General features: G+C 47.1%; 1 protein-coding gene across 1 annotated transcript in view; it reads right to left on the bottom strand.

Moving 5' to 3' along the window:
- myt1lb (myelin transcription factor 1-like, b) overlaps positions 1-12,500 on the bottom strand; it is a 165,651-nt gene that overhangs the window by 45,627 nt on the left and 107,524 nt on the right. Inside the window, exons 7-9 of the mRNA XM_063184522.1 lie at positions 8,987-9,179; positions 7,424-8,562; positions 122-256 (exon numbers count right to left, since the gene is read on the bottom strand). Coding sequence (XP_063040592.1) covers positions 122-256; positions 7,424-8,562; positions 8,987-9,179 — 1,467 coding nt within the window. The remainder of the gene's footprint in view (positions 1-121; positions 257-7,423; positions 8,563-8,986; positions 9,180-12,500) is intronic.

Below are 12,500 nucleotides of genomic sequence, written 5' to 3'. Positions count from 1 at the left end.
GAGAAAGAGACAGTGTGTTGTGGAAAGGAGGGGGTACATTGTCATGCCAGCAGACATACAGTACCATGCCAACAGAGCCCCCTGCTGTGTTGATAAAAGGCGTGCCCGCTGCGGTACTCACTCTCTGGGGGCACTCTGTCTTTGTGTGGGCACCCCGACAGGCTGCGGTGGTGGGGGTACAGCCCGGTCACGTGACCCGTGCCATCACAGCCGGGCGTCGGGCATCGACTCTCCTTCTTGTCCGAGCGGGAGGAATCTGAATGCCAAAGCACACACACACACACGCACACACACACACACACACACGCACGCGCATGCACATATGGACGCACGCATGCACGCACGCACGCACGCACGCACGCACGTACGCACGCACACACGCACGCACACACATACACACACACGCACACACGGAGAGGAAGAGAAAGACAGAGCACCAACCAGTCATTACCATGGCAACTAATGGTGGTAAGACTGTCAGTAATGCATACATCCAGCTGGAGGTCAGAGGGGAGGCCCCGTGGGAGGGACCCCCCAGGTGTGATGCAGAACACGCAGAGAAATATATAGATTCCCTATTATAGATTCAACAGTAGATTCTAGAACACATTTCAATGAAAAAAATGGTTCTGAGAAGTTTTTTTTTTTGCAAAGCATTACTGCATACTATATTTTTTATACCAAAGTAGTTCTACACTACAACCCACTATTATTACAGCTATTGTATGTAGGCCTATGTATTGACTATTATTTGAACTTCATACCACTATACACTATGGATCATCTGTCATTCATCCATGTACACCGTCTCACCTACACTTTACATTTTACACATGAACAACACTAACGAGAAATGTCAAAATGACATACAAGTTACAACAGCATGTCAGACATTACAGACCTACACTGTATGTCCAACAGGAAAAGATAGTGTGACTTACGATACATATACGATACATTATGATAGACTTACGATACTCAACATTTCCCCTAGACACACACGCCCCACACACATACATACACACACACACACACACACACACACACACACACACACACACACACACACACACACACACACACACACACACACACACACACACACACACACACGCACACGCACACGCACACACACACCTTAGAGAGAGCAGCTGACACCTGTGTCTTCACACCTGCACATGCCTCCATTCTCATGAGCATCATGCACTTGACGACACCAACATCCTTTCACATGTGCAAAACAGGAAAGGCTAGCTAGCTATACTTAAGCTTCACCTGCCTGCATGCTCAGAATTCCTCTGAAGATCCCTATCGATTTTAGCCTGGTTTCTACCAGACCTCTGTGTGTGTGTGTGTGTGTGTGTGTGTGTGTGTGTGTGTGTGTGTGTGTGTGTGTGTGTGTGTGTGTGTGTGTGTGTGTGTGTGTGTGTGTGTGTGTGTGTGTGTGTGTAGCTCTGGAGCTCCCTGGTGGCGCTCCAAACACACACTTCGGTCTGGGAGCATGTAGCAGGATTCCATATCTCCAGTCAAAAAATAATCGGGCCATTTATTGCTTCAGTATCGATAGCAGCTCACATTGAGTAGTCACAGGACATATTGTAGACTATATTGACAGTTAAGAGATCAACAGAAGGAATTTATTGATATAGAAGCAATAAATGCTGTGATTATTTTTTGACTAGAGAAATGGAATCCTGCTACATGCTCCCAGACCTAGTACTGGAGCTTACGAAGCTGCATGGCACTACAGGTCGGGCAAGAGCCAGGCAATATCGATTTAGCATCTAAAGAGGGGGCAGGGAAGGCAACATGTGGCGGACAAAGGGGTCAGTTGCACCAGGCCCAGGGAGAAAGGGGGCCCAGAATTGGATCCCCGTTACATATTTTTTTACTGATTGGGGGAGCCTTTCACATGACATCTGTCACCGGCCTTGAGGGGAGGGAGAGATTCAGGCCCAGAAGCCTTGGCATGGCCCGTCATAACAGCAAAGCCAAAATGACAGACAGGGACACAGGCACGCAGAGGCTCATCTACGGTACTACTCATGACAATAAGAAGAAAGAAAAGGGAGGTCAACGATCCCGCGATAAAATAGAAAGCCAGAGGAAATCAGGGGAGAAAAGAGATAGATGTAAAATGGATTGATGGGAGAAAAGATAGAGGCAAACAGTGAGAAGGGAAGAGAGAGAGAGAGAGAGAGAGAGAGAGAGAGAGAGAGAGAGAGAGAGAGAGAGAGAGAGAGAGAGAGAGAGAGAATGAAAGAATAGAGAGAGAGGGAAAGAAATAGAGATGGTGATAATAAAAGAAAGTGAAAGAGAAAGAGAGAGAGGGGGTAATGAGAGAGAGAGTGGGAAAGAAGGATTGAAGAGGAGAAAAAGGAGGGCAAGGTTGAAAGAGGAAGAGAGGAAGGGGTTCTCAGATGAGCCGTGCCATGGAGACCACTGATTAAAATTTTAACGGTGGTGTAACTTGGTACCTGGCATCATTTAGCCTGGTATCACAATATGCCCACAGTGAGAGAGAGAGAGAGAGAGAGAGAGAGAGAGAGAGAGAGAGAGAGAGAGAGAGAGAGAGAGAGAGAGAAAGAATGAGAGACAGAGAGAGAGAGAGACAGAGAGAGAGAGAAAAAGGAAAAACTAGAAGGGAACTGGGGAGGGAAAGAATACACATACTTAATTGGAAAGTCAAATGTCAAGCCCTGAAGGTGACAGTAAGGGGAGACTATGTGCTCGCATGAAAGTTAATTTACCGTATGTGTTTACAGTATGCAGTGTGTGTCACAGTATACTGTATGGTACCGTATGTATGTAAGATTAACGCATCAATCTATTTATGTCAGCGGCATTTCACAGTATGAGCAGATTGAGTGCTTGTGTTCACATGTGTGTACATACACATAAGAGTGTATGGTGTACGCTTTCCTGTTGGTTGCATGTTAAATGCATGTTTGTGAGTGATTCACCGACTGTGTCCACCAGTAATGCGATACGTTTAGGTGAGTATTCTTATATATGTATTGCCGGGCTGTATGTAAACGAATAGCATTGCATTGAGCCGCGGGGAGGATGCATGCCAGTACAACAAAATAAAAAAAAGACAATCGTGAGAAAATACCCCCGTTATGAGCTTTTACTTTTCAATTTCTCTGGGATGATCTGACATCCGGGCGCGTAATAATAATGCGCTCAGTTTTATTCTGAGCCGTTTGCGAGCGGGGAGAGAGCCACGTGGCCCCACGCCGCGCAATCATCTTTTTAAATTACACACGGCGACTGTGACGGATCAGAATGGTTGTCCACGTCGGGTGCTGTAGCAGCCAGTGCCGCACCACTGAGGCAGACACACACACGCACGCATGCACGCATGCAAGCACACACACACACACACATACGCACACACACACACACACAGGTACACACACACACACACACACACACACGCACGCATGCGCGGACACACGCACACACACACGCACGCACGCACGCATGCACGCACGCACACACGCAAGCACACACGCACGCACACACACACACACACACACAAAGGCATGAATGCACAGAAATACCCCTGTTAGCGTTTGTGTTATCCACTGACCCACCCTCCCTACTCGCCACTCCTCACTTATGAATGCTGTGCATGTTAGAATCACACATAAACACAGACATGAACACACAAGCACGTACACACGCATGTGGAAACACACAAACACACACACACACACACACACACACACACACACACACACACACACACACACACACACACACACACACACACACACACACACACACACACACGCTCTCACAATCAAACCCCCACACCACTCAAACACACACACACACACACACACACACACACACACACACACACACACACACACACACACACACACACACACACACACACACACACACACACACACACATGCACGCACACGCACACAAATACAATCAATCCTGCCCCTATCCTTCATTCCTCAGCACCGGCTGCCCCACTACACACAATAGCACACACACCACACCACACCACACCACACCACAGCGCAGCACAGTACAACACAACACTCTAGTGCTGCTACCCACTGCTGCTGGCGCCAACGACATTACTAAAGCATTACAGCCTCACAGCGAGAGGGAGATGGAGAGAGTGAAGGGAGGGGAGGGATGGGAGGGAGGTAGGGAGGGGAGAAGTGAATGGGGGAGGGAGAGAGAGATGGATGGCATAGATGTGGACAACAGAGAAAGGGAGAGAGAGAACTGGTGTGGCAGAGGGAGAGAGAAATTTGGAGACCAAAAGAGAGTGCTACTGAGTGAAAGAGAGAGAGCGAGTGAGAGAAAGAGAGAGGAACAGAGAGGGACAGACAGAGAGGAAGAGAGACAGGTAGATGAGGTGAATACAAATGAAGAGAGGGAGAGAGATAGGCAGAGAAAGCTTTTGTCAGAGAGACAGAGAGAGAGAGAGAGAGAGAGATAGAGAGAGAGAGAGAGAGAGGGAGCGTGAGAGAGAAAGGGAGAGAGAGAGGGGGGAGAGAAGGAAAGAACGAAAGACAGGGCTCTGAACAGAGCACACAGCTGCAGAGAGCAGAGAGAGGAGTATGCGTGCGTATGAGTAGGCGGTGGCTATCGATTGCGGCTCAGGACAGGGCCGCGCTTTGCATAGCAAATGGCCCCCATTACCATAGCGTCTGGGGATAATTAATGGCCGAGTCTGTGGCGCTGTCGTTCGTTATCGGTCACGCAGATACTGTTCAAACCACCCCCCATCCCCCACCCCCCCACACATACACATACCTACCATCACATCCAGGGCTGCTGACAGCTTTGGTCGGGCACAGGACAAAGTCATCTGAAAGCCCCCCCACCCAATACATACAATGTGATGACTACCCGATTCTGGGCCCCCATTTACCCGGGACAACTTACCCCTTTGACCTCCCTTGTGGGCTTCCTCGATCGCACGACCCCCCCTTACCACCACAGTCCCACGGTCCCACGGTCCCACCACCACCTCACCCTCTTTAGCTGTAAAGAGAGGGGCTGTTTCTCCCTCCCTCTCCTCCTCCGTAGCTGTCACCCCACTGTACTTTTATAAATCATAATGGCCGCCTGGTCAACGAGCGTCTGCACGCTATCGCTGGCGGGGGAAGATGTTATCGTTGACGCGACGCACCGCCATGCATCTCTCATTATTCAGACATTAGAGAGATCCGGGGCAATGCAGTGCAGTACGGTGTAGTGCGCTACGCTACGGTTGGCTGGGGTTCCACCGGTGCACTCTTGAGAGATGGGTTTTTGGTGAAGCAGGTTTGGTTATTTATGTAATGTTTATTTTATTTTTAAAAATCTTTGGTTGGCTGTGTCCTCTCCATCTTTCTCTCTCTCTCTCTCCATCTGTGTGTGTGTGTGTGTGTGTGTGTGTGTGTGTGTGTGTGTGTGTGTGTGTGTGTGTGTGTGTGTGTGTGTGTGTACTGCAGGCGTGTACAATGTGTGTGTGCGTGTGTATGTGTGTGTGCGTGTGCACGTGTGTGTGTGTGTGTATGTGTCTGTGTCTCTGGGTGTGTGTGTGTAGTGTGAAATGTGTGCATAAGTGCTTGTCTGTTGGGAAGATAATTTGTTTCTGTGTTTATGAGCGTGTGGATGCTTATTTCTTTAAGTCTGTGCGTATGTCTGTGTCTGTGTGTCTCTGTGTGTTTGTATATCTGTGTGTCTCTGTGTCTCTCTGTGTGTGTTTTTACATCTGTGTGTCTCTGTGTGTGTCTGTGTATTATCTCACAATCATTGCTTCTCTACCCCATAATACAGTCTATTTTAGGGGTGAACGAAATGGCTCTTAAGAAAGATTTTCGCTGCTGGAAATGACATTTCAAGAGATTGGATAAGGTACTGTAGCGTTGGCAAACAGCATTTTGCCTGGTACAGTTCTGGTAGCGCTGTGCAGGCTTTACTACATGGACGACAATGGTACATAGGAAAATAAAAATGGAACAATTGAACGGTTAGGCTAAAAATTAGTTGCTGACTACAACAATTCAGCATCTATCTCTCTATTACTGTCTGTCTCACATACAAACACACACATGCACACCCCACCCACCCGCACGCAGATGCATATGCACATGCACATGCACATGCACACGCACACGCACACGCACACGCACACGCACACGCACACGCACACGCACACGCACACGCACACACACACACACACACACGTACACACACACGCACACGGTAGGAAGCTGAGGAGATTTTTTCTTTCCTGATGAAACATGCCCAAGGCACATCTATAGCTTATATGGGTTCAGCTCCAGCAAAAGGGCACGGCTCTATTTTGTATCAGCTTCCCCCTGCTTTCTTGAGGGGTTGGGGGGGGGGTAGTGGCGGTGTGATGGTGCAATGGGGTGGGGGTGCGGGTGCTGGGGCGGATGCGGTGTATGTGTGGGGGCGAGTTGAGTTGGGGGTTTAAAAATAGGCAGCCTGATCACAGCCTGCAACCCAAGGATGGGATTTGCTGTCCTCGCCTAGCCGTTGCAGATTGCCATTACTTATGCTCGACAAGCCCAGCCTCTGATGTTTCCATGCTGGCCTATTTGAACAACATAAGCCGCACTCCACTGCCTAGGCCATGGAGATGGTGGGGAAAGAGCTCAAAATAGGTTGAATGATGGAAGAAAAAAAGAAAAATCCTGTCCCGGGGGTCACTGTGAGGTTTCCCCCCCAGTTGTGATCGCGAGTGTGCCGCCGTCTTAAGAACGGGAGATGGGACCGCGGATTGGAGGCTAAGCTCCTCGGCTGTACTCTACCGTACACTGTGACTGAGGGCATGGATGGGAAGGGGAAAGTAAGCACAGCACAACACATGCATGGGCTACAAGGTTAGAGAGGCACAGCGTCTTCCCGCCACAACCATTTATTGTAGAGAATCCATACACAAAGTTCACCTTCACAAGCTAGCATTAGCTTCACTTAAAGGTCGCTTTATAACAGTGCAGTGCTGTTTTTACTGAGTAAATGCTGTTATTACAGTGTTCGGTAGAGACGGCATGACATGTATTATGGATTTGGTCTAAAGTGGCTGAAAGATTAAACCCATGCTCTGGTATGCTGGCATTTGCTTTATGTATTGAGGACTTGAATACCATCAGCATCCATTATCTACACAGCAGAGAGAGCAGTGTTGAAGGAACTCCCACAGAGTTTTATTTTCGACACACCATAGGCCTATGTTGTGTTAGATTTTCAACACAGCATAGTAGGTGCATTTTCCAGAGGTAAGTTAACAAAATGGCAAATGGAAAATAAAAAGACTAAAGTTAAATCTTTTCAAATTTTCAATTAAGTTTAAATAACTTGATATCATTGCCCAAATGTAATCCCGAAAATTAAATAACCCAAAACTATTATCTAGAAACCAGCATCTTACCTTTCGGGTAGAAGTGCTTCTTCATGCCGTCGTGATGCATGCGTGGCTTGCAGTCCTCCCCGTAGCCATGGCCATGGCCATGCCCGTGCCCGTGCCCATGCCCATGCCCGTGGCGGTGACCGTGGTGGTGATGGTGGTGGTGGTCGTCGTGTAGCCGCATGCCTCCTCTCCGCGCCGACTCAGACGCCATCTTGTCCCGCATGGCCTTGGCCCGCTCCGACTCCAAGGCGATGGCCTTCTCCAGTAGCGACAGGTTGCCCTTGGTCATGTCGAAGGCGTCCTCTGAGCGGTCCGACCCGATGGACCTGGTGTCCTCGTCCCGGTCCAGGTAATGGTCCAGGTGGCGGTCGCGGTCCCGCTCGCGAGCACAGCTGGAGAAGGTCTTGGAGTGCGGGCTCAGTTGCTCCTCGAGCTTCATCAGGTTCACCATGTCCGAGTAGTTTCGCTCCAGCACCCGTCGCTCCTCCTGCTGCTGCTGATGGAGGTCGCCCCCACCACCACCACCACCACCACCACCACCACCGTAGAGCTGGGTCTGGTGGGTCTGGTGGTCCAGCTGGTGTGCCTGGCCCTGGCCGTGTTGCTGCTGCTGCTGCTGCTGCTGATGGAGTTGAGACTGGCCGGCCGAGCGGTCTACGGACTGCGTCTCGCTCAGCTTGCGGGCCAAGTCGAAGCACTGGTTGCGCAGGCACTCCAGACTGCTGAGGCACACGTCCTCGTCGCTCTCCTCCACCGCCTGGCCATTGCTGGTGGCCTTCCCGGAGCCACCACCACAGTGCCCACCACCAGTACCACCACCACGTCCACAACCACCAGCTGGTCCGTTGCAGCCGACTCCGTTCTCCAGGCAGCCGTTCTCCTCCCCGAAGGGCTCCCCGTCCAGGTTGTTGGAGAGCACCGCCCCGTGCCCCTGCGCCAGCAGCTTGAGAGAGTCCACCGTCTCCCGCACCACATCGCTATCCACGTCCAGGCTCAGTCCCTCTCCTTTCCTGCCGGCACCACCTGCAACTCCTGCTGCTTGGTTCTCGTCTTCCTCCTCTTCTTCCTCCTCTTCCTCCTCCTCCTCTTCTTCTTCCTCCTCCTCCTCATCTTCGTCTTCGTCATCCTCGTCTTCTTCCTCCTCGTCCTCCTCCTCGGCACTGTTGGAGGATCAAACATCAATGAAAGAAGTCATGTTGTTTAATTCTGATGAAAAAATATATATTTAGTGAGGTGCAAAAAGTTTAGACTGATGGCATGGCAAACATTATTATTTTAGGCACTTCAAGCCTTTTCTCATCTTAGCTCTAGAGCTCTATTTTCTTGAAATAGTACACTACCACTGATGCACCAGACAGTGAAGTACAAGAGTGCAGAGGACTTCTTTTCTATGCATGTCAGAGAATGTTTGTGTTGTCAATGTTTCCTATTCATATATACTGTGTGTAAATGTATGGAAATGTACTTTTTAATCTGACAATATCTGGCAAAATGTTTTTTTCCCCAGAAACCTAAATTTATTCCATTATCTTTTGTTTACTTTTATATTTGTATCTGCAATGGAAAGATTTTCAGAAAGCTAACCTGTTGGAAGAGTTGCTGTTCATCTCCGACTCTGTCAGGGCGCGGTTGGCGGCATCCTCTGCGATCTTTCCCAGGTTCAGGAGCGACTTGGCCACCAGCTCATCATAGTTCTCATACTCATTCTCATTGTTGTTGTCGTCCTTCTCTGCTGTCTGGCCTGATTTGGCATAGCCATTATTTAAGCTATCACCTTCTGGGACAAGAAAAAATAGCAAATGATCTCTGTGAAGATTCTCATTCATCCAGGTCATTGTATTCAAAGTGTTTGGTTGTAAGCAACTGGGTTTCTTCTTCAGCTTGATAGAGGTTTCATCAGGGCCACTGTTAAGGTTTTGGAGGCCCTGAGCATGACTCATCAGGAGACCCCCTCATATTAAATAATAATCATCATAATAATAATCTAATCACTAATGATTATATGTGTTGCAATGTAATTCAATATTTTTTCAGGACATTTTTTAGCCAATCTGAATTTAAGAGGCCGCAATTTTGGGGGTAAAGTGGTTGGTGTCCCAAGCTCTGGTTGGTGCCCCAAGCTCTGGTTGGTGCCCCAGGTACTCTGCGTTCTCTGCTTATGTTTTGCGGCGGCTCTGGGTTTCATTCCTCCTCCAAGGAACGTCATGAGTAGTCTGGTTGATGTACAGACATTCTCTGTTACACCGGCATTCCCAGTTCATCAGCGCAATGTCTACCAGACTCAAGAGGAAGTCCAGTTGCTCACAACTAAACACAATGGAGGGAGAAACGATGCACACGTGCACATGCACATACGCACACTCACACACAAAATCAAATTTCATTTCACTTCTCTTCAGTTGGCCAAATGGGTTTCAGTGTCTCGTCTAGGTGGCAAAATCAGATAAGAGGCTCCTCACATTTATCAGCGATGGCTACTTGCACTTGCACACCATCGATACCTGTCTTTCCAGTAAAAATCCATCGTCCATGAAAAAGAAGTCATGTTTCATTATGATGTCAGAGCAGCGGATGTGTCTGTGAAGATGTCAGTTAATGTTTGTGTGTTGTTGATGTTTCCTCCTCACACAGTATATATGTAAATAGATGTATTGCACAACTCCTTATTTACTTCTAATTTTTATCTGACAAAATCTGCAATATGGTTTTCAGAAAACTAACAGAGGGAATGACAGGAATCATACATTTGGCAGCAAAGCATCTGCCTTGCCTTTGCTGATTGTCACCATGTGTCTTTCATCAACTTACTTTTTCCCTGGTATTGTAAAGACTCTGCAAATACAGTATTTGTATCTTAGATACAGATCCGTTACAGTGCAGAGTGACCACAATGTACCACAATGCAGAAAGGGTAAATACATATTCAGGGTATATACACCAATCTTGCCTTTTTTCACTACCTTTAGGTAATTTTTACAACCATCACGGCACTTCGTTGCGAGTGCTAACAGGACATTTTTTTCCAAAAGAGCCCGAAAGGGAGAAGTGCGGTGGGACGGTACCATGCTCAGGGTACCTCAGTCATGGAGGACAATGAGGGAGAGCACACTGGTTAATTACTCTACCCACCAACCAGGCGGGTTGGGAGTCAAACTGACAATTTTGGGCTAAAAGTCTAACATCACCACTTAATTTTTAATCAAAATGCTACAACAACAAAAAAAATGATAGCTCGTTTTTTCAAAAATAATACCTTTTGAGCAAATTTACTACTTTTAAGGCCAAACTTTCAATGCTTTTTAAAAACCCGCGGACACCCTGATATTTAACAGTACCTGCTTCACAAATGTTAGAATGATAAAGACTGAGGCATTTGGTCACTGAACTACCTTGTCAGACATTTATATCATGGAATGTGTTGTATCTCTGTAACATTCTTTCAAAAAACATGGTTCATACAGTGCTGTTTTTTCTTTTAGAGCTTTGGAATAACATGACTTTGATTTATTCTGCTGACTATCAATTGCGTGCCACAATTTGAGGAGGACCCATTGAAGGGTAGAAAATATCAGTGTCTCAAAAATTGGTTGGGATAAAAGGAACTAGCAAATGTGTCTATGCTCGTATGTTGATGAGTGATTGGTGGTTGTGGTTCCATGGGTTCAATTTCAAATGCTTTACCTTCTGCTTTACCAATGTGATCAATTACAGTATAACACACATCATGATGGTCATGAGGCAGAACACTTTGCAACTATAATGTACTTTCCAGGCTCACAATGTTCAAATGTGTACTACTATTGTGTATTCCAGTACAGCATACAGAAGGCCTACAGTCCTACACCTAGTCTATAACCTCAGAGTCAGCACACATGACATACTGTACATGTTATTTGTTCACCTACTATATTTGTAGGCCTACTATAGTAGATGGAAGTGGATGGAAGTATATGCAGATCCTGCCTTTTAGATCAGCAACCTTTAAACTAGAATTGATGGAAATAATGCCATGTTTAGCCTATATCAACAATTTGCTCACACATGTTCATTTTAAGGAGCAATTTTTTAAATGCCATGGCAGAGAGAATGGAACTGAAACCTCTATCGTATCCTTTTCACACTTCAGGTGGGGAGCTGAGGCATCAGACGGGTTAAAATGGCTCCTTGCGACACGGAGCCCTGACAGGATCTGAAGGCAGAGTCAACACAGATTGGTCTGGGGGGCTGGCGTGAAGCAAGGCTCTGCCAAATCTAGCGCTTGGCCTCACACGTGCCACGCACAGACAGAAAAAAACCCTCTATCATCATGTCTCCTTCTGTAGAGCAGATAGACAGATGAAGAGTCCAAGACAGACGATTCTTGCAAAGAATCAATGACACAGAGGCCAAAATTTTGGTTTTCTAGAAGCTTATTTTTTCAAAAGCTGAGTGCTGTGAGGAATTTGCATTTAACATTAACGTCATTTGCACAAAAATAGCATATACTTAGGTAATAAACAGAACATACAGTCAAAGAAGACCACATATCTAATGCAAAAAGGTGTTTTTCAAGATGAGAGTTTACACCAAAACCCAAGGGGCGCTAAAACTGTCATCTTCGCGAGATGCTGTGCGAGTGCGTATGTGAGAGAGAATATGTGCGAGGTGGGGTTGTTTTTAGCCCTTGTTACTGAGAGGGTGTTGAAGGTCGTGGCTTACTTTCCCAGTTGCACCTCGGATTACAGTGACCTTCCAAAAAAGAAGTCAATGCCAAATTGTCTCAGTCTTACCACCATGTTTACCATCTCAAATTCAATTCGGTATCGACTTTGGTACAGACAGACCGCTTGCAGGATGACAAAGGCACAAGATGGTGGATTCTAATGGCTGCAAAAGCATCTTTGCAGGTCATTTGGAGGGGGTGCAAAAGAGGTGAAGACATGATGTCAGTAATTACAAAAATTGATCTGAGGCCACTTGTGAAGGTAACTGTCAATATTTTGCAGGGCATTTTCAGCTGTTCTTTAGTGTATTTATAATTTCAGCACATTTTAATTTCATTTACAAATCGTACCCTGGCCATGAACTTGTTAAAGCTAGCACATTCCCCTTTAGCCTA

This window comes from Engraulis encrasicolus, chromosome 19, assembly GCF_034702125.1.
Source record: "Engraulis encrasicolus isolate BLACKSEA-1 chromosome 19, IST_EnEncr_1.0, whole genome shotgun sequence".
Classification (NCBI taxonomy): domain Eukaryota; kingdom Metazoa; phylum Chordata; class Actinopteri; order Clupeiformes; family Engraulidae; genus Engraulis; species Engraulis encrasicolus.
This window is presented reverse-complemented; position numbering and strand designations above follow the sequence as displayed.